The sequence below is a fragment of the Diceros bicornis genome, chromosome 14, assembly GCF_020826845.1.
Source record: "Diceros bicornis minor isolate mBicDic1 chromosome 14, mDicBic1.mat.cur, whole genome shotgun sequence".
Taxonomy (NCBI): domain Eukaryota; kingdom Metazoa; phylum Chordata; class Mammalia; order Perissodactyla; family Rhinocerotidae; genus Diceros; species Diceros bicornis.
Genome location: NC_080753.1, coordinates 26,258,595 through 26,282,193, shown reverse-complemented (window position 1 = coordinate 26,282,193; position 23,599 = coordinate 26,258,595). Strand labels below are relative to the sequence as shown.

At 38.3% G+C, this 23,599-nt stretch overlaps 1 protein-coding gene across 2 annotated transcripts in view; it reads left to right on the top strand.

Annotated features, from left to right (window-relative positions):
* DNAH8 (dynein axonemal heavy chain 8) overlaps window positions 1–23,599 on the top strand; it is a 295,649-nt gene that overhangs the window by 172,944 nt on the left and 99,106 nt on the right. For both annotated transcript variants that reach the window (XM_058554442.1, XM_058554441.1), the window contains 9 exons: window positions 8,210–8,363; window positions 9,972–10,136; window positions 11,224–11,450; window positions 13,286–13,404; window positions 15,061–15,164; window positions 16,130–16,306; window positions 18,901–19,068; window positions 19,587–19,802; window positions 22,903–23,040. In XM_058554442.1, the coding sequence (XP_058410425.1) occupies window positions 8,210–8,363; window positions 9,972–10,136; window positions 11,224–11,450; window positions 13,286–13,404; window positions 15,061–15,164; window positions 16,130–16,306; window positions 18,901–19,068; window positions 19,587–19,802; window positions 22,903–23,040 (1,468 nt within the window). The remainder of the gene's footprint in view (window positions 1–8,209; window positions 8,364–9,971; window positions 10,137–11,223; window positions 11,451–13,285; window positions 13,405–15,060; window positions 15,165–16,129; window positions 16,307–18,900; window positions 19,069–19,586; window positions 19,803–22,902; window positions 23,041–23,599) is intronic.

Below are 23,599 nucleotides of genomic sequence, written 5' to 3'. Positions count from 1 at the left end.
AAAATCTCAAATAAACAATCTAACAATGCACCTGAAGGAACTGGAAAAAGAAGAACAAACAAAGCCCCAAATCAGTAGAAGAAGGGAAATAATAAAAATCAGAGCAGAAATAAATGAAATAGAGACCAAAAAAACAATAGAAAAAATTAATAAAACCAAGAGCTGGTTCTTTGAAAAGATCAACAAAATTGACAAACCTTTAGCTAGACTCACCAAGAAAAAAAGAGAGAAGGCACAAATAAGTAAAATCAGAAATGAAAGAGGAGAGGTTACAACAGACACCTCAGAAATACAAAAGATTATAAGAGAATACTATGAAAAGCTATATGCCAACCAATTCGACAATCTGGAAGAAATGGATAAATTCTTAGAATCATACAACCTTCTAAAACTGGATCAAGAAGAAGTAGAGAATTTGAATAGACCAATCGCCAGTAAGGAGATCGAAACAGTAATCACAAACCTCCCCAAAAATAAAAGTCCAGGACCAGACAGCTTCCCTGGTAAATTCTACCAAACATTCAAAGAAGACTTAATACCTATCCTTCTCAAACTCTTCCAAAAAATTGAGGAGGGGGGGAAGCTTCCTAACTCATTCTACGAAGCTGACATTACCCTGATACCAAAACCAGACAAGGACAACACAAAAAAAGAAAATTACAGGCCAATATCACTGATGAACATCGATGCAAAAATCCTCAATAAAATACTAGCAAATCGCATACAACAATACGTTAAAAAGATTATACACCATGATCAAGTGGGATTTATTCCAGGGATGCAGGGATGGTTTAACATTCGCAAATCAATCAACGTAATACACCACATTAATAAAATGAAGAATAAAAATCACATGATCATCTCCATAGATGCAGAGAAAGCATTTGACAAGATACAGCATCCATTTATGATAAAAACTCTGAATAAAATGGGTATAGAAGGAAAGTACCTCAACATAATAAAGACCATATATGAGAAACCCACAGCTAATATCATCCTCAATGGTGAAAAACTGAAAGCCATCCCTCTAAGAACAGGAACCAGACAAGGATGCCCACTGTCACCACTCCTATTTAACATAGTACTGGAAGTCCTAGCCAGAGCAATCAGGCAAGAGAAAGAAATAAAAGGGATCCAAATTGGAAAGGAAGAAGTGAAACTGTCACTATTTGCAGATGACATGATTTTATATATAGAAAACCCCAAAGAATCCACCAGAAAACTTTTAGAAGTAATAAACGAATATGGTAAAGTTGCAGGATACAAAATCAACATACAAAAATCAGTTGCATTTCTGTACACTAACAACGAAGTAGCAGAAAGAGAAATTAAGAATACCATCCCATTTACAATTGCAACAAAAAGAATAAAATACCTAGGAATAAACTTAACCAAAGAGGTGAAAGATCTGTACACCGAAAACTATAAAACATTTCTGAAAGAAATTGAAGAAGACACAAAGAAATGGAAAGATATTCCGTGCTCTTGGATTGGAAGAATTAACATAGTTAAGATGTCCATACTTCCTAAAGCCATCTATAGATTCAATGCAATCCCTATGAAAGTTCCAACAACATTTTTCACAGAAATAGAACAAAGAATCCTAAAATTTATATGGAACAACAGAAGACCCCGAATAGCTAAAGGAATCCTGAGAAAAAAGAACAAAGCTGGAGGTATCACACTCCCTGATTTCAAAATATACTGCAAAGCTGTAGTAGCCAAAACAGCATGGTACTGGCACAAAAACAGACACACAGATCAATGGAATAGAATCGAAAGCCCAGAAATAAACCCACACATCTATGGACAGCTAATCTTTGACAAAGGAGCCAAGAACATACAATGGGGAAAAGAAAGTCTCTTCAACAAATGGTGTTGGGAAAACTGGATAGCCATATGCAAAAAAATGAAAGTAGACCCTTACCTTACACCATACACAAAAATTAACTCCAAATGGATTAAAGACTTGAATGTAAGACCTGAAACTGTGAAACTTCTGGAAGAAAACATAGGCAGTACGCTCTTCGACATCAGTCTTAGCAACATCTTCTCAAACACCACATCTGACCGGGCAAGAGAAACAATAGAAAAAATAAACAAATGGGACTACATCAAACTAAAAAGTTTCTGCACAGCAAAGGAAACCATCAACAAAACGAAAAGACAACCTAACAATTGGGAGAAGATATTTGTAAACCATACTTCTGATGAGGGCTTAATCTCCAAAATATATAAAGAACTCATGCATCTTACCAACAAAAAAACTACCAACCCAATTAAAAAATGGGCAAAGGACCTGAACAGACATTTCTCCAAAGAAGATATACAGATGGCCAACAGACACATGAAAAGATGTTCAAAATCATTAACTATCAGGGAAATGCAAATCAAAACTACAATGAGATATCACCTCATGCCCGTCAGAATGGCTATAATTAACAAGACAGGAAACAACATGTGTTGGAGAGGATGTGGAGAGAAGGGAACTCTCATACACTGCTGGTGGGAGTGCAAACTGGTGCAGCCACTATGGAAAACAGTATGGAGATTCCTCAAAAAATCAAGGATAGAACTACCATATGATCCAGCCATCCCACTGCTGGGTATTTATCCAAAGAACTTGAAAACACCAATGTGTAAAGGTACATGCACCGCTGTGTTCATTGCAGCGTTATTCACAATAGCCAAGACTTGGAAGCAACCTAAGGGCCCATCAAGGGACGAATGGATAAAGAAGCTGTGGTATATATACACAATGGAATACTACTCAGCCATAAGAAACGATGAAATCCAGCCATTTGTGACATCATGGATGGACATTGAGGGTATAATGCAAAGTGAAATAAGTCAGAGGGAGAAGGTCAAATACCGCATGATTTCCTTCATTAAGTAGTAGATAATAACAACAATAAACAAACACATAGGGACAGAGATTGGATTGGTGGTGACCAGAGGGGAAGGGGGGAGGGAGGAGGGTGAAAGGGATAATTCGGTACATGTGTGTGGTGATGGGTTGTAATTAGTATTTTGGTGGTGAACATGATGTAATCTATGCATAAATAGAAGTACAATGATGTACACCTGAAATTTTTACAATGTTATAAACCAATGTTACTGCAATAAACAAAAAATTAAAAAAAAAAAAAAGAAACCCCCAGAAATACCCCTCATGTCCTGTCCCAGTCATTACCCTCCCAAGGGTAACCATATTTGGACTTCTAAGCCCATTGATTAGTTTTGCCTGTTTTTGAACTTTATACCGATCGATGCATGCAAGCTTGACTTTTTTGTGTCCAGTTTCTGTTGCTTGCACCATGTATGTGAGATCCATCCATGATGCTGCATGTACCAATAGCTTGTTCATCTTTACCACTGTATAATCTTCCACTTGATCGTGTATTACCACAATTTGCTTATCCACTGTACAGTTGATAAACATTTGTGGAGTTTGTTTTTTTTTGGCAAATAGAGCTGTTCTGAATATTCTTGTACATGTCTGAGTATACTCTTAGAGATGGAATTGCTGGATGTGAAGCATGCGTATGTTCAGCTCTAGTAGATTTATGGAGTAGTTTTCCAAAGTGGTTCTACCAGCCTACACTTCCACCAGCAGATCATGAGAGTTTCAATTCTTCCACATCCTTGCCTGCCCTTGGCATGGGGAGTCTTTTTCATTTTAGTAATTCTTGTGGGTATCCAGTGGTATATCATTGTGGTTTTAGTTTGCAATTCCCAGATGGCTAATAATGTTGAACACATTTCCATCTCTTATTGGCCAGCTGGACAGCCTCTTTTGTGAAATATCTGTTTAAATCCTTTGCCCATTTTTTTTTTTTTCAACTGGGGTGTGATTCTGTCTCTTATTGGCTTTTAGGAGTTGTTTATGTATTTTGGATATAATTTTTTTGTCAGAGTGTGTGTTGCAAATACCTTCTCCCCGTCCTTGTCTTGCCTTTTCACTCTTGGTGAATCTTAATTTTAATGAAGCTTAAAAGTTTTCAATTTTTTCCTTTTATTTTAGTGCTCTTTGTATTCTGTTAAAAAAAAATCTTTTTTATCTCAAGTCCATGAAGATATTCTCCTGTGATTTCCTGCACATTTACAAATAAAATTTACTATTTTTACATTTTGAACCAAAATTCATCTAGAATTTATTTTCTTATAAAGTCTGAGGTAGGAGTTATTATTATTATTATTATTTTTTTGTGTGTGTGAGGAAGATCAGCCCTGAGCTGACATCCATGCTAATCCTCCTCTTTTTGCTGAGGAAGACTGGCCCTGAGCTAACATCTATTGCCAATCCTCCTCCTTTTTTTCCCCAAAGCCCCAGTAGATAGTTGTATGTCGTAGTTGCACATCCTTCTAGTTGCTGTATGTGGGACGCGGCCTCAGCATGGCCAGACAAGCGGGGCCTGGGTGTGCGCCCGGGATCCGAACCCGGGCCGCCAGTAGTGGAGCGCGCGCACTTAACCGCCAAGCCACGGGGCCGGCCATGAGATTATTTTTTTAAATATAAGTATCCAATTAATTTAGCTCCATTATTGAAAGGGTCATTCTTTTCTTGCCACATCACAGTGTCATATTTTTCTGAAAATCAGTTGATCGTATATGTGAATGTAGTCTATTCCACTGGTTTATTTATCTATCTGCACCATTACCCACTATTTTAATTACTGTAGCTTTTTAATATGTCTTGAACAACTTTGTTGTTCTTCTTCAAGATTATCTTGAATAGTTGGCCCTTTGTATTTCCATATACGTTTGAGATCACTTTTTCAATTCACATACACACACACACACACCACTCTGCTGCCAAATAGATAAAAAGTTAACAAGATACAATTTACAAGAGCGTTTTAAAAACATGAAACATCAGATGTCTAGAGATTAATTAAATTAAATTTAATTAGTTGTCAACATTTAAAAATTGGGAGATTTCACATAACAAACGTGTATTTCTGACTTTTCTTGAAACAATTGGAAGATCTGGCAACATTGGGCCTACATTCCCAGGTGGCTGGAGCTGAGCAGCAGCTGCCTCCTGAGATGGGCCGTGCTGTCCTCCAGTTGACCGGAGACCCACCAGCCTTGCTTCTCTCATTGGCCTTACTGCCTGATTCCTGAAGCTGTCTGAACTTGTGATCCTGGGGTGGATGTCGTTGCAGTCGTTGTAGTCAGAAATGACAGAGGCTTAAATTAAGGCAGGTGTGCTAACTACATTTTCTTATTTTCTGTATTCTTGATGCTCCGGCATCTGGGGCCTTGCTGAGTGGGGAGAGACTGCCTCTCCCAGGGCTAGTCAGTTCTTAGAGATAGCTAATGACTAGCCCAGGAGTGCGCCTTTCATATGTAAACCAACCAGTCCAGAGCTCATACTCTGAACCACTGCCTCTGTCTGGCTTTACACTCCAGGAAGCGGTATTCCTCTGCCTTAATCACCCCAGAGACAAATACTAGTCGACTAGGGATAGCATCTATGCCCCGGAACCTGCTGGAATTATTCAGACTAGCCAATCCTAAATCTGCTTAGCCTGCCTTCCTCAAGGGAACCACAATAAAGGCTGTTGCCCAAGCTTTCCGCTCACTCCTTCCACCTCCTGACTGATGCTGGTGCTTCCCTATGTAGCCCTGTGTGGCGTGGCATGCCCCCTCCTGTTTCTAGGGGTCTATGAGTATAAACTTCCTCCTTCATGGTAATCTTTTTCATGTCTGCGTTTCTTACCATACCTGATTAAAACAAATCCTGGGTACATTTTAAAATAGCAGGGAAAGTGGGAATAGAGAGGAGTCAGTGGGGACGGTTTAAAGTCTGTAGGATTGATAGCAACTGATTGGATACGGGGCAAAGAAGAGGGAAGAAGAAAGGGTCTAGGATGACACCCTAATTTCTCCAGTGGTATTTATCACAATGCATTAAAAAAGTGCTGGTTCACATTTCTGTCTCCTTCACTGTGCTGTAAGCTCCCTGAGGACGGACTGTTGTAACCTTTGTCTTGTCTACCATAACTATAAAGTGGTTACTTTTAATCAACACTATAAAAGTATGTTTGGGGGCCGGCCCCGTGGTTTAGTGGTTAAGTTCGGCATGCTCTGCTTCAGCAGCCTGGGTTCGCGGGTTTGGATCCCAGGAGTGGACCTACACCACTTGTCAGCCATGCTATGGTGGCAACCCACATACAAAGTAGAGGAAGACTGGCACAGATGTTAGCTCAGGGTGAATCTTCTTCAAGCAAAAAAAGAGGAAGATTAGCAACAGATGTTAGCTCAGGGCAAATCTTCCTCAGCCAAAAAAAAAAAAAAAAGTTTGAACAAATGAATAAATGACCTGTTTTAAATGGTAAAATGAGAATTTAGTTCAGTACATGTTGAATATGAAATGTCTGCAGAACACACAGTTTCCATAGGTAGTTAGCTTCACGGAGGTGGAGTTCAGGAGAGGGGTCTCAAGATATAAGTATAGAAGTCTCAGTGGAGAGAACACCTTTAAATTAATGAGGAGCATGAGTAGGGTGCTGAGTGAGAAGAAAAGACGGCTGAGGAAAGAACCCTGGGGTCTACCAACATAGAGAAAGGGGGCTTGCAATGAGGAGTAAGAAGGAGAGGCAAGTAGAGAGGGGGAAATCTAGAGTGGGTTCCAGAAACCAAGGAGGTAGAGAATTAGCCTGAAAATGTTGATTAAGTTAAGGCATGAAAAGTGGTAACTAACAGTCAACGTGACCAAACTTCCAGTGGAGTGGATGGATGTGGACGCCACATTGGACTAAGGAAGGGAAGAAGCAACGATAACAAATTTAGGAACTCCTCAAGAAGCTTAGCTATGAAAGGAAGAAGCAAGAGATGTCAGGACCTAGAGAGAGGTGTGTTGTGACTGTGTCTATATATTGCAAAAGCAAGACATAAAAGTTTAATTCAAAGGGAAAAAATCTGCCAAAATGGCTATGTGACATCATTGCCTGGTGGATTCAGAGGCTGGCCGGTAAGGGAGAGGATTACTCTGACAGCACCAGCCCACAGCATCTCTGCAGGAAGGATGTGGGCTGTGTTACTCTCCCAACACAGATGCAGATGTAGGTGCAGCTATGTCTCAGCAAACGATTTCTCTTTTTAATGAACTTCTCCTTTGGGAATTATTTTGAAAGGGACCTGTGTTCTTTTTTTTGATGGGGTTCCTTTTGTGGAGGTCTACAAGACTTTTACTGTAGTGCCACTCTGAAGCGGGTAGCTGATGCTCCCAGTTTAAAAATAAGCTATTTATTCATTCAAGTGCACTTAAGCTACATCACCTCTAATGCCGACAGCAACCTGTACAAATAGATATTATCTTCATTTTGCAGATGAGTTAACAGAAGCTGAGAAATGTGAAGGAATTTTTCTAAAACTGCAGAATGGGGATTTGACCCCAGGTCCGTCTGGTTCCAGTGCCCATAGTCTTTCCATTAGACCCTATGGCTTATTACTTATTACCTTTATTACCTGCACTGTAAAACCTCCTTCAAGAGAGGGTTTCTTTACTGTCCTTGTCATCAACTTACTCATGAGGATTCATATACAACACTTCAGAAAATGTCTGCTTGATTTTTACACATCACATCATCTCTGGCAGCACATGTGTTTAGTAGGGGACAGAGTACACAGATAACCAAAGACCAAGAGCTTCTCTTTTCATCATCTGTAACCACGTAATTGTAACATCTCTGTTGTGGATATCACATTGCATAGTGCATCTTTTCCTGTAGGCTTTCTCTGAATCTAGCCACTTAGTGAGATGTGCAAATTACCACTATATATAATTTATCACTAATTTTATTTATAATTTATCATGACTTTCTTACAAATCCAAACTCATCCAAATTTCAGACTAGTTTTAGGTATTACAGATGTATTCACTTGGGCAAAATCTGTTGCTAAGACCTCTCAGATTTCAGGGAATAAAAGTTCATTTCTCTATTCCTAGTTTTTCTACATGAGTCACTTCTGGTAAGTTCCCCATTTCTCACCTCTCAAGTTAGGTAAAACATATTTGTTTTGAGTTATAACATGTAGCTTTTTTTGCTCTAATCGCTGTGTTTTCTAGCAGGCACTATTATTTAATATCTACTGGAGCAGGTGCAGATTATGCTCTATCATGGGTTATATTATGTTTTGAGATAAATTATGATTATACATATATTTTTATTTTTAAATTTCCTACTGCTTCTATTTTTAGGTCATATAACGTGAATAATCTAACAGACGACTTAAAAGGTTTGTACAAAGTTGCTGGTGCTGATGGAAAAGGCATCACTTTCATCTTTACTGACAATGAAATAAAAGATGAAGCATTTCTGGAATATCTTAACAACCTGCTGTCTTCGGGGGAGGTAAGTCTCAAAAGTAGAGAAAAACTAATATTTTTAAAGTGTAAATTTGGATAGACAAAGCAGCAACCCTTCAGAAGTGAGGCCATTTAGCACACGTTTTTTATTTTAGACATGATTAATGTACGAGATTTACTAGATTTTTTGAAGTTCCTGTGAAATGAATGCTGCCCACCTCCAGATACTTTGTATGTTTTCTTTGATTTTAAATATGCTTTCTTATTTGTCTCTTCAATCTTCAATTTGATCCTATAATTTATTTTAGGAGAAGCAAAGTCATCTATCATCTATCTCTCTCTTTCTCTCTCTAATGATCAAGAGTAAAGAATGGTTGAAAGAGTTCCACTAGCTGTAAGTAGCTGTTTGTGTCATGACTTTTTTTTTTCTTTTTTACAACAAATGAACTTCTTTTTTTTTTTTTGAGGAAGATTGGCCCTGAGCTAACATCTGTTGCCAATCTTCCTCTTTTTCTCTTTTTTCCCCCCAAAGCCCCAGTACATAGTTGTATATCCTAGTTGTAGGTCTTTCTATTTCTTCTATGTGGGACGCTGCCTCAGCATGACTTGATGAGCGGTGAGTAGGTCTGTGCCCAGGATCTGAACTGGCGAACCCCGGGCTGCCGAAGCAGAGTGTGAGAACTTAACCACTATGCCACCTGGCCGGCCCTTGTGTCATCACTTCTGATACCACTTGTATCAGCACTTCCACGACCATCCAGATTTGTGGTACTTTATTAGAAGGACTCATGGGACTTAGCATATAGTTGTACTCATGGCTAAGATTTAGTGCAGCAACATAGTAAGGATTCACAGTAGGATCAGTAAAGAAAAAGACACCTCAGGTAGAGTCTGGAGAAATCCACGTGCAGGCTTCCTATGTTCTCACCAAAGGAGCCATACAGAATATGCTTTTCCTCTAATAATGAAATGCGGTAGCACATGCGTTGTATTTCTGTTCAGGGAAGACTGTTTGAGATTCAGAGGCCAATGGTTTAATTGGGGGCTGTCATGTAGTCACTCCCTGCCTAGCCACAACTGCTAAAATTCCAGACTCCCAGAAGGAAAGCAGATGTTCACCATATATCCCCATATTTGTACAAATAGTCTAGGCACAGTAGACCAACTTCATCAATTAGTAATGGAGGAGACAGTCCAAAAGCCAAGTTCCCAGATGCCAGCTGAGGGCCAGCCACCCCTGCAATCACACCCTTCTCTAGATCAGACCTGCTCTGTTAACTCTTCCCTTCACAATGATGTATATTGATGCTTACTGGTGCACGAGCTGGTTAACTACCTTGGAGCCAGAGTTGAGACTATGAGTCAGAACAGAGGGTGTCACTGGACATTTAAAGAGATGATTGGAATGGTAGAGATAGCTTTTTGGTGGTAGCTATTGAGCAAGGAGAAACATAATTTGCTCCCGATTAAGCTGCTCAATAAAAAGTTGCACACTTGGTAATCTGTGGCAAACCAGGGATTTGACTATGGAGATGCAGAAAGAAAATAAGAAAAAAGATGACACGCAGGGGATAAAAAAGGACCAGACTTTGACAGTGAATTGGCTGTGAGGAACTCTTAAAATACAGAATACTTTCTTGTCTATTCCTTAAAGATCTCCAATTTGTTTGCACGAGATGAGATGGATGAAATCACCCAAAGTCTCATATCGGTGATGAAAAGGGAGCTGCCTCGCCATCCTCCGACATTTGATAATCTGTATGAGTACTTCATCTCAAGGTCAAGGAAGAACTTGCATGTGGTTCTCTGCTTTTCTCCAGTAAGGTTTCATTTTATTTATATCTACATAGGAGGAGTTACTTATTTAAATGTGTTTGGATAGTTTACCTTCTCTGATGAGATGATTTGCTCAGAAACATTGTTACATTGAGTTAAAATTAACACTTTACTACCACCAATCTGCACTGACCAAAATCTCATACCAAAGTGTGATCATTTAAAATATTCATCTTACTGGAAATTATTGCATAGCCTACAACTTTCATTAATTACCTAGAGATGTAGATTATCTCAATTATAATATGTTGGATAGTGTATATATTGGTGATATAATCCTATTCAGCTCTACCTCCAATATAGACATACCATCTAGAATGTCCCTGATGTAGGTTTGAATATCTCTAGCTCACCATGCTATCCAATATAATAGCCATTAGCTATGTATGGCCATTTAAATTTTGATTAATTAAAATTAGGTAAAAATAAAAACTCAATTCCTTAGTCCCAGTAGCTCCATTTCAAGTGCTCAATACCTATGTGTGGCTAGTGGCTACCATATTGGAAAACACATATATAGAACATTTCCATCATCACAGAAAGTCCTATTGGGCAGCTCTGCTCTGGGGATCTCACTAACTTGCCAGGCAACCTGCTTAAATTTTAGTTAGTCTAATAGTGAGAAAGATCTTCTTTACATCAATTGTCTCTCTGTCTCTTCCTCTGTGATTCTGCTTCAGTCCTATAAAGTGAACCCAGTCTCTCTCCCTTGTACAGGTCATGAGATATTTGGAGAAAGTTTTGCAAACAGGTCCCATTCCTTCTGCGGTCCTCACTTGTTTGTGTCCAGGCCTTTCACTGTCCTGGTCATCTCTCATTAGAAGAGTTCTAGTTTGTCAGTTTCCTCTTAAAAGGGAGCTCCTAGAGTCAAACAGATGTAGTCTTAGGACAGGGAAGAGTGTGGAAATATTACCTCCCTTCATCTGGACACTTTATTTATTAATGTAATCTAAGAAGATTTTTTAAAAAATTTGTGATGTCACACTATTGGCTCAGAATACATAAACCTCTCTCTAGCCAACTTATAATCCTTCTGTGTTTCTAATGCTTTTTGACTTTGCTGTCAATAGGTTGGTGAGAAGTTCCGTGCCCGTTCTTTGAAATTTCCTGGCTTGATATCAGGTTGCACTATGGACTGGTTCAGTCGCTGGCCAAAGGAGGCTCTGATCGCCGTGGCCTCCTATTTCCTTTCAGGCTATAGTATTGTCTGCTCTAGTGACACTAAAAGACAAGTCGTAGAAACAATGGGCCTCTTTCATGACATGGTTTCAGAGAGCTGTGAAAATTATTTCCAAAGGTAAGTGACATTACATAAGCATGATAGCTCAGAATCACAAAGTTCCCCTCAAAGAGGAATTAAATGTAACGTCCAGTAAAAGACTCTTCCTACTGATTGAGCACAAAGGCCCAGCTATACTTAGATTTTTTCTTGCTTTGATTTTCCAGTGATTATGTATTGGAAAGATGATAAATAAACAAGATTTAAAAATTAACTAGTGCCCATACTTAAGTACCTCTTTTCCCTCCAGGCCTCAAAGTAACAGATGCTTAATGAATCACTTTATTTCATTTGCTTAATTTTTCTTTTGAAAACGACTTAACTAATCCATTGTAAACTATTTAAAATGAGTTTCTTATTCAAATGCATTATTTATCTTGATTAAAGAAGTACACTGTTTTACAGTTTCATTATTGCCTTATGTTAAGGGAACATTTAGGCTTTGTATTTGCATCACTTAGTCTTATCAATGTTTTCATGCCAAATAATTATGAAACAAAATTTTAATTGACTGTAGAAGAGTCCATTCCCTAAAAGCAGCCACGGTGTTCATTATTTGAAAGCTGGTGTTGACAGTTCAAAAATACGGAATTTCTATCCAGTAGTCACTGTTACAATTGAGAGATGTGAATGAAGGTGGACCAGCATAGATCTCTGGAACAGTGGGCTCCTCTCTTAGGGTTAATGGCTGGGCTCCAGGGGGTGTAGAACCTCCCAGAAAGACAATGCCTATTTTTCTGCATAGAGAGTCTGGTAACACTTTCATTGATTTTTCCAGGAAGTCCCTATCTCACAAATGTTTGTTTATCCTGGCGTTTTCTTTACTTAAAACCATACCTGGACCACGCTCTTACATAATTCTAGATAATCTCCCAGATGCTCTTGGTGAATCTGCATGTTTTAATTCTTACTGTTAGGAAGATTTTCTTTTTACTTCACTTGAACTCCACCTGCCGCCATCATCTGTGGAGAGAAATTTTTTTTACCTTTGTGTGGGTACAAAAACCCATGTCTTTATTTTTGAAAATATTGATGTATTTTCCAAATTTTTCATATCCTCTTAGGTTGTCAAAGTTTATTCTGAATGTAATATTTATATAATATTTAATGATAGTAACATATTTGCCCAAGTCCTTAAATTTTTTTTAAATATTAAAAATCTTCAGAACTCTAAAAGTGAAAAATTAATATAAAAGTTAAAATAATTTTATAGTATGTGAAGAGCTCTTCTTTGACTTGAGTTTCTCCTGAATAAAATTATTTCTTTTATTTATTTCTATTGTGAAAAATAGTTACTATACTAAAGCCTGTAGTGAGTTGAATGTTTGAATCAAGTGTGGCTGCCTTGATTTCAAGGACGATTCAGTGAATCAGGGGAGAGGCTGGTTTTCACCTTGTAAGCCCACTCTGCTGGGTTTCTAGCAGTGAAAAGATGTGTAGCAAATATCAGTTGAATGAAAACACATCGTAGCACAAATTAATTTCAACCACTTATCCCTAATATTTGTATAGAGCCTTGAAGTTTACAAAGTGTCTTTACATATGCTGTTTTATTTTTTGATCTTCACAAAATACTGGGAAGTGTAGGGCGGTGATTCTTTTCTTGGTTTTCCAGATGAGGAAATAAGCCCAGAGTGGGGATAAGAGTCAAAGACCTCTAAAAGATCAAACATCAGTTAGAGATTTAGTGTTCTTCCCACCTCACTTCTAGGGAAACCATTCCTTCCCTCTTGCTAATGACTCACTCTCTGGAATTACACTGATTTCACAGTGGGAAGAGCGTCTGTATTGACGTTTTATGAGAGTACACCAGAATGATAGAGAGGAAGATCACTTTTATGTTCTACTTTCAGATACCGCCGAAGAGCACATGTGACTCCCAAATCTTATCTCTCTTTTATAAATGGTTATAAAAACATTTATACTGAAAAGGTGAAATACATTAATGAACAAGCTGAACGTATGAATATTGGTAAGCAGAATGGAATCTTGTCTTTTTAGGGCTTGTTTGATGGGGATCCCAATATTTTGTTTGGCAGATATTGTTGTGTTTGAAAATGAAATACTGACTTTATTGTTAGTAATAGATTATTTTGAGGGATACACTTAAGGGTCTTTGACCTGTCAAGAAACTCTGGGCAGAAGAAAATCTAAACAGAGATGGCCTGTTTTCTTTCTGGAACCACTTCTCCCAGCTCTTTCAAATCTGGGCCCACCCTGTTGGGCAGCAAGTCACCATAGTTACTGCAGATGGGGAAAAGCCAGATCTTGGCAACTGACCACAATTTCAGTTTTGGGTTTCTTTACAATTGGCCTGGATTTGTATAAACTTTGCCATGTTAATGCTTCTCAAATTTCTAGCAAATGAAGAGGCAACAAAACAGAAACAAAAACAGATAACAGAAAGAGACTGTTTACCTGAGCAATGATTTTCTGAGTGTCCAGTGTATGTAATATACATAGGAAAAGTATAAATTGGAACAGATTACAAAGTCCAGAAAGCTTGTTTGGCCCAAACAATCCAAAACATGTTAGTACTTTCTTTTCACTTCTTCTACACAAAACTTGGTCACATAGCATAACTGAGCTCTAAGGTCTGTGAAGTTACAGTGATGATAGAAGCACTGTGAAAGAAGCCTTTTTCTGTTGTTTTTCTCATGTCTCACTTTCTTGCAGCTTTTCTATAGAATGTTCTAGAATCATGGTGTGCTGAAGCTACTTGTACTGGCATGTGAGAGTTAATTGTTCAATTTTTAGGATTTTATGATCTGGTAAACACAGCCTTTATTAAAAGTTAAATCATATAAACTTATAATTAAATAAATTATATTAAAAAGAAGGCAATAAATACTCAAAACATCACTTCTTAGTTATTTTTACTCTATTTTACTATTATTAATGTTCTTGAGGTTATTTATTTCTGTCAGTATGGTAGAAGTGTTATATAATGGTATGCTACTGAGAATCTCTTGGTAGCTTGAAATCAGCCATGTGGAGAGTATTTACACCACGGGAATTGGAAAACATACAGATGAATGATCCCCCTTGCCTGCAAGAGACCCAGATGCTAAACATTCACCAAAACACCACTGTCTAGAACCCAGTTGGAATGTGAAAAATTCAGTTAACCAGTTATTTTTCTCTACAGTACTGAAAGTCACAGAGCCAGTTCCACAAGTTTTAGTATTTTCATTTTTATAGCAAAGAGAACCACCAAAATGTTAATATATTTTCTGTCTCATTTGCCATCTCAGTTGTAATGTGATTCAAAGGCAAAAAATGATAGTTACAAACTGTTTGCAAAGCCAAGGAGAGCAAAAATTTGTCAAATAAGTTTCCTGACTAAAATAATCTTACTCAATATGGCATTGTGACTTTCCCTTAAACGTAGCTAGACGATGTTCTTCTCTCAGAGCTATTTTCTTCAACCCCTGCTGAAACTCGCAGAAATATGATCAATATTGTTGCTCTAAGATAGGTGTATTTTTGAAGCATTTGTCCATAGATAATTATCCTGTGTTTGTTGTAGTACTTAGATGGTGCCTTATAAGTAGTAAATGTTGAATAAGTATTTGATGAAGGGATGTTCATATGCTCAGCAAAAGCGTATATGTGTGTGTTTGTAAAGGTCTTGATAAGCTTATGGAGGCAAGTGAGTCCGTTGCGAAACTCTCTCAAGATCTTGCAGTAAAGGAGAAGGAATTGGCAGTGGCTTCTGTAAAAGCAGATGAAGTGAGTTGGCATTTATTTTATCATGAAGGGTGAGGAATATTGTTTCATATTAAAAAATTATTTTTTATGTGTTATTAAAACACAGTTTTATACATAGGATATAAACCTATAGACTATTTCTGGTAAGATAATGTTCACAAAGACCATTAAATATTTTTGTTTAAGTTATCCCAAGACATGTCTAAACTATTATGTCCTCTATCTGATCTAAGACTATTCTACTTCTCTGGCTCTGCCTCTCTTTTCTGTCTCATCTGTTTATGAAATTTCTGCTAGACTATAAGTTATATTGGTCTTCTTGTTAAGATCCCTGAACACTCTAGGTTTCTAGGGTAGCCCAAGTCCCATCTGAAGTTTGTATGGAGGAGGGAAAAGGATAAGAGGAAGAGTTGGTGGAGTTAAAAAAAAAAAAGATACTTTTCCCTAAGTGATGGGGATAAACGTTGCTCTTTTATACACCACCCACCAGTCTCAGATTACTGTCAGCTTCCACTCACTGAGAGTCCTTTAAGAATAGATACTTACATCTTGACCCTTAACCTGTTGCCGGACTGAGGGAGACAGCACAGGGGAGGCATCATATGGTAAGCATTCAACAAACGTAAGCCATTTTTATTGTTATTACATGAGGCTTAATATGGTTTCTGATCTTATTCTATTACACTGACTTGAATTGTTTTAATTTTCTAGACATTCCATAGAGTAGAAATACCGTTTTTCTGAAGGCTTAAAACATTTACTTTATATTCTAAGCCTGAGGAAAGCTTAGGAAGTAGAAGACTGCAAGGAACTGATCAAAGGACTTACTTTAATGCACCTTAAAATACAGATGACTTAGATGGGGAATAAATTTGCTCTTATTCATGTTTTATATTATATTGAATAAATATTCTCTCATTACTCAAATCTGTAAATTTTACTCAAAGGGTTTCTATTTACTCTCATGTGTTTCCTCAACTTAACAGGTATTAGCAGAAGTCACAGTAAGTGCTCAGGCTTCAGCCAAAGTAAAAAATGAAGTGCAGGAGGTAAAAGACAAAGCCCAAAAAATTGTGGATGAGATTGATAGTGAAAAAGTAAAAGCGGAGACTAAACTTGAGGCGGCTAAACCTGCACTGGAAGAAGCAGAGGCGGCCCTGAATGTGAGCAGTGCATTGTTATCCCTCCCAACACAAGTGCTAGCAGGCGCCACGATTCGTGACACGAAATAACTGTGGAATTTTTGTAATCAGAAAACTGAATTGAATTCTTCACGTGATTTTATTTTCTGAGTCTGGAAACAAATGTTTCTCTTGATTAAGTTTTCTAAGTACTAATTTTTTAAAGTCTTCACTTCCCATAAATTATTTTCGTTTCATAAATCAGCCTTCCATGAGAACTGAGAAATAATGCTAGTGATTAATGGCCTAACCTGTAGCATAAGGGATTCAGATTATGTAGAGAGCTGTCTCAGTTCCTTCAGCACCCTGTCCCGATGACGTCATGTGCCCTTTTAAAATCCCCTTGTGGTTCTCGTTGCTCTTAGGATAAAGTCCCAAGTGAGGCATCCACAGCTGTGAGGCAAGAGGGGCACAGCTTCAGAGGCAGGCAGACCTGCATTTGCTTCCCGTGACCACCTCTTCCTAGACATATGATCTGGAGTAAATTTACTTGACTTTCTTAGGTCCCCATGGGGATTATAATTCCTCATTGATCCTTGAAGGATCAATGTAAGCATTAAAAGCAATGAATACTGTTTGCTGGGCATGTAGAAAGTACTCAATAAATATTAGTGCTGCTGCTGATAACCTGGCTCCTGTCTACCCATTGAACTTTATGTCTTGTCATTCTGTCCCTACACACAATATGATGCAGCCATACAGAAACACCTATAGGCTTCTGGAAGAATCATGGCCTCTTTAAATGTGTCTCTCCTTCTGCCAGGAATGCTTTCCCTAACCTTCATTGCCTAACAAGAGTCATTCTTCTTTTTTTTTTTTGTGAGGAAGATCAGCCCTGAGCTAACATCTGCCAATCCTCCTCTTTTTTTTTTGCTGAGGAAGACTGGCCCCGGGCTAACATCCATGCCCATCTTCCTCCACTATATATGGGATGCCGCCACAGCATGGCTTGACAAATGGTGTGTCGGTGCGCACCCAGGATCCAAACCAGTGAACCCCGGGCCGCCGCAGCAGAGCGTGCGCACTTAACTGCTTGCGCCACCGGGCCGGCCCCAAGAGTCATTCTTCAAGACCAGGCTCGGGCCTCACCTCTTCCAGAAAGTTTTTGGTTCTTCTGGCTCCCCTTTATTTTCCTAGCACTCCTGTGCTTCTATCATGGCAGATCATCCTAGTTTAGGGTAATTGTGTTTTCTTTCTCTTCCTTGGAAGATTATGAAGACAAGCCTATGTTTGTTTGTTTTTTGTTCTATATGGTTGAATGCCGGTAGTTGTTGAATGAATAGATTTATGATAATCATTTAATAAAATTGTGACAATGACCAGGACACATTCTCCATCCCCACTCCCTTTATGAGTCCCATGATAAGGCAGAAGAGAGGGAGATCACTGAACCAAGTGAGTCTTAGAAGATTTTATTGATCATATGATGTCCCAGTCCTTCTTGCCTTGAATGTCAGGTAATGTCTTATTCCAAATCCAGCTTACAGATAGAAACTTCCAAAAGTATTTTTATGAGCCATATGTTATAATAACTTCTCTTGTGTCCTTCACATTTCTTCCTCTTCCACAGACAGGGCAGCCCTCAAGATGAAGACTGAAAGTGAGGTTTCTGATATTCAGGGCCTTGCTCCTCTTTTTTTTTTTTGTGAGGAAGATCAGCCCTGAGCTAACATCCATGCTTATCCTCCTGTTTTTGCTGAGGAAGACCGGCTCTGAGCTAACATCTATTGCCAATCCTCCTCATTTTTTTTTTCCCCGAAGCCCCAGTAGATAGTTGTTTGTCATAGCTGCACATCCTTCTAGTTGCTGTATGTGGGACGCGGCCTCAGCATGGCTGGAGAAGCGGTGCGTCGGTGCGCGCCCGGGATCCGAACCCGGGGCGCCAGTAGCGGAGCCTGCGCACTTAACCGCTAAGCCACGGGGCCGGGGGCACCCTTCCTTCTCTTTTAATATCCACACACAACACAGACTCTGTGCTTTGAAGATGCCAGTTCTCTAAATGTTACCCATCAATGAGGCCAGTTGCTAACAGGGGTCTGGGGTGGTGGGCAATGGGTGGTAGTGATATTCTAAAGCAATTAGTTGAAGGCAACAGAGGAAAAAAAGAAGAAAAACAAACAAACAGAAATCCCAGAATAACAATGAAAGAGCCATTATGCAAAGGAATGCAAGCCCTTGAGGAAATAATGTCAGGGAATGGGGAGAAAATACTTTTCAAAGTTTTCTACTTTAATTATTTAAAAGTATTAGATTTCCAGGGGCTGGCTGGGTGGCATAGAGGTTAAGTGCGCGCACTTCACTGTGGGGGGGGGAGGGGGTGGGGGGCTCATGGGATTTGGATCCTGGGCGCGCACCCATGCACCGCTTGTCAAGCCACACTGTGGTGGCATCCCATATAAAGCAGAGGAAGATGGGCACGGACGTTAGCCCAGGGCCAGTCTTCCTCAGCAAAAAGAGGAGGATTGGCATCGGATGTTAGCTCAGGGCTAATCTTCCTTATAAAAAAAAATATTAGATTTTCATATGACTAGGAATACTACTCAAAAAATTTTTTTGATTCCTAACCCCAAATATAGACTATCAAGCCAAACGATATTGCCACAGTCAGGAAACTTGCGAAGCCCCCACATCTTATTATGAGAATCATGGACTGTGTTCTGTTGCTATTTCAAAAGAAAATCGACCCTGTTACTATGGATCCAGAAAAACCTTGCTGCAAGCCATCATGGGGAGAGTCATTAAAAGTAAGTAATTCTATCTTTGCTAAGTCCTGTGAGGTGCATCAGGCGTCCTCATCCCGGGGCACTAATATAGACCAGACAAGTTGGCAGACAATAATCGATTATTGTGTATTGAAGTTTATCTTAAACAGCATCTCCCAAAATGTAAGTAGGGAAAGATTTTAAAGCTGCGTGTTTTCTTTTTATAAAATCTGTCCAGAACCAGTGGCTACTATTGGCACAGTCTTGATATGAACCCAACTCGGTCTCCAAAAGGGTGCCTGTGTGGTTGGTGGCATTTAGAGATGCTCACTGGATAGGAAATTTACATAGTTTTTCTTTTTTACTCTTCCACCATGGAAATGGGAAGACAATTTGCAATTTACATATGTAGGTTGACTACTGCCATAGTATTGATTTGTATGTTTAGAGCACATCAGTTGTTCCTTCTTTGAAAAAATTCAATGTAGAAGTACATACTAACTCAAGAAGAAAGTATTTAGTTTCTTTCAGAACTTACAGGTTGTAATACTATTTTTCAGTTGATGAGTGCAACAGGATTCCTGTGGAGCCTTCAGCAGTTCCCTAAAGACACTATAAATGAAGAGACTGTTGAGTTACTACAGCCATATTTTAATATGGATGATTACTCTTTTGAAAGTGCCAAAAAAGTCTGTGGGAATGTGGCTGGTCTGCTGTCTTGGACACTTGCTATGGCAACATTTTATGGTGTCAATAGAGAAGTGTTGCCACTGAAGGTAAAAATTTTCCTCCTCCTCCCAGTAAATCAATGTTTAATAAAATCAATTGTTAGTACTGCTGTTATTAAAAGACAAAGCATAACTTCAAATAACAAAGGTAGATGTCCTTGTTATCAAATTTTTCTTTTTTCTGAATGTCCTATCACAGTTTCTCATTCTTTTCACATCTGTTTCGTGTTTCTTGGCATCGCAGACAAGAAACCGAAACCAACTTAAATAGGAAATTAATTTATTGGGAATAATAATCAAGCTAATTATAAAGGAAAATGGGCTGTATCTTTAAAGTTTAGAGATTAGGTTTGGAGACTGCATTTAATTACTATATTCCAAACAAAATTTATAAAAATTAGGATCAACACCTAGAAATGTTTTAAATTTCAAAGACAGAAAGAGAAACTTATATACATCTAAGAGACAATCAATCAAACAAAAGTAAAAAAGTTGCTTACAAAAGAAGAGAAATCTGGATGTTGCAGACTTCCCACCTGTTTCTAGAAAACTAGAAAGTAATAGAAAAATATATGCAGAGTATTGAGGAGGAAATTGCTGGGGTTCGAGAATTCAATAACTGGCCAAACTGCCCTTCATGTATGAGGGAACAAAAAGACATTCTTAAGGATGCAACTTAAGTATTGAGGGGTAAATACACACACACACACACACACACACACACACCATCTATACTGTCCTTCATGATGGAGGGACTAGAAAGACATTCCCAGGAGTACAAAGGATTCATACAATATACCACTTAGACACGTACTACCCACTGCCCCCTGCCTGAAACCCTGTAAAGCTAAAAGAGTTGAAAGTGGTTTCTCTGTGGAATGGAAAATTGTGAGTAGGTGGGTAGGGGGTTATGTTTTTCATAAGCTTTATAGAAATGGCTTCCTCTTTAAACTCTGTGGATAGGTAACCTTGAGAAAAATAGAAAATAAATTGAAAATAGGAAAATTTTAGCAAAGGGAAATGGTGAGAAAATATAGCAAATGCACCCAAAGAAAATGATACTAAGAGAGAAATGTTGTTATAAATGTAGAATTAAAAAAAAAAGCACACGTAAGAGCAGTTTTTTTAATTGATAAAAATTGTGATCCAGGGTGAAACTTAATTGTAATAATGCTTTATACAATAAATAAAATAGCATCCAATTACATAAAGCAAAATCCATTGGTATTTTTTTTTTTTTTTTTGTGAGGAGATCAGCCCTGTGCTAACATCCGCCAATCCTCCTCTTTTTTTTTTTTGCTGAGGAAGACGGCCCTGGGCTAACATCTGTGCCCATCTTCCTCCACTTTATATGGGACGCCGCCACAGCATGGCTTGCCAAGCAGTGCGTCGGTGCGCGCCCGGGATCCGAACCAGCGTACCCCGGGCCGCCGCAGCGGAGCGCGCGCACTTAACCGCTTGCGCCACCGGGCCGGCCCCTCCATTGGTATTTTAAGTGAAGATTAACAAAAATAATATTCTAATTTGAGATTGTGGCACACACCGTCAATCCACGACATAACTGGTAGGCAGAGGCCAGTTTTATGGGCGTGTAACCTGTGCACACAGGACCCCATGTTTAGAAGAGCCCATGCTTGGCTTAATGCTCTGCTGTCACCCTCTTGAAGTTCTTAATTTTTTAACAAGGGGCCCTGCGTTTTCCTTTTGCACTGGGCCCTGCAAATTATGTAGCCAGTCCCAAGTAGGCATAAATTAATAATTATATAAAGATTTTACGCTATATTATTTTTAAGGTTGAATAGCTACAGTGAACTTTCTTCGATATGAACAAAGAATATGAATTGTTTCTAGTGTCCAAGAAATGTTTACAAAAATGGATCATATTCAATTCTAAAAGACCTTGATCCAATTCCAAAAGCAAAAATTGCAGAGGCATCGTTCTCTGATTATAAACAATAAAATTAGAACGTTTACATTAGAAAGAGGGCTAGTAACTTCTATTTAGAAAATGATGACAAAGAGCTAGTTACCAAAGCTTTTGTGATGTGGCCAAAATCCTATATTCCTAGCCCTTAAATGAATCAAAGAAACTAAACACTTTAGTACATACTCACTTATAAGCACACACACACAATCTAAGGAAAGTGGAATAGAGCTAATAAAAATATTAAAAATTAGAGAAGACAAAAGTAGCAGAATTAAAGAATTGGTGCTTTGCAAAAAAAAATGTATGAGACATGTTCTTGGAAAATCTAATCAAGAAGAAAATCAAAGTAGAAAGAGAAATCCGTATAATGATAGATGTGTAGATTTAAATAATTAAAAAGCAAATTTTACATAGTTATGTGTAAATACATTAAAAAATCTAAATGAAATGAAAATTTCCTGAGAAAAAGGGCTAAATTCAAAAAACCAACTATTGAGAAAGAAAATGAGGAAGTTAAGTAGGAACTTCTATTCCAGAAGGCTCTAGGGCTATATTACTCTGATTATTTTAAATTTACAAGAAACAGATAATTACCACACTGTAGGACTTAGAAAAAGATGAAAAACTACTGTTACAGTAATTTCACATCAAAAAATCTTCACCAAGGAAAGAATCCAAAATGTTTACATACCCAATAGTATTTATCACAGCATTATTTATAATAACTAAAAATGGAGAGGGAAAAAGAAATGTTTAAAAGTAGAGAAAAGGTCAAGTAAATTATGATACATCCAAATTGTGGGATATCACACAGCTATATAACCAGTGTTCATGAAAAATTATTTATAAGGATGTGGGGAAATGAGTATAGTACATTAAGTGAAAAAAAAAAATCAAAATGCCAGTTGTCAACTTCTTAACACAATACTCGCAGACTATCTCTGGGTAAAATCATGGGTAATTTTCGTTCTCCTTCCTATATGTTGCTGCATTTTCCAAGTTTTCTATATTGAACATTAATAATTAAAAGAAAAAAGAGAACTTTAATGAAACCTCTTCAAGATTCTCTGCTTCCCCAGCTGAAAAAACTGAGAGAGATGACCTCCAGGTACCAAGTAGGGAAAAAATTATGTAATTGATGTTGTTATTTACCAATTCCAATCAGGAACGTTTCAAGGTGCTAAAACGACTCTGCACTGATCACCTCTTCTTGCTTTCAAGGCTAACCTGGCCAAGCAAGAGGGCCGTTTGGCAGTCGCCAATGCTGAACTGGGGAAGGCGCAGGCAATGCTTGATGAAAAACAGGCCGAGCTGGACAAAGTGCAAGCAAAATTCGATGCAGCAATGAATGAGAAAATGGTGAGTTAAATACACAAAATTGCTAAAATGACGTACTGAAATTTGACACAAGTCTGTGTCGTATTTAGAAATTAGGCAAATGTTTATGATGAAAAAACATTTACCTGAATGCCTTTACCTGAATGCACTGGCTGTGTCTACTTATTTTGGATCTTCAACACTCTTGTGTTTTTAATAATCATTTTCTGTAAGAGTAAGCTGTGATGTCATACCCAAAGTGTTTTCTGACTTTAGAGTTAGAAAACTGGGTTTGAGATGGAGATCAGGCACTTATCAATTGTGTGATTGGGGGCGACTGATCTAACTTTATCTGTCAAGTGGGAATCCTAATATGACCTCATAGGATGGGTTGTGTAAGCAGTGGTGGTCTGGTAAATGTTCAACAATCAGCTTGTTGTGGGGCAGGGGCAGGGGGAGAAGAAAGCCTTGATTTGCAGTATTTGCTGATTTCTGTAGCCTAGGTACTCCCACCACTGTCAATTTTAAGCTGTCAATGTGACAACACTGAACACAGATTTGGAAAAAGATGGGCAGCATTGCACCATTATAAATATTTCCA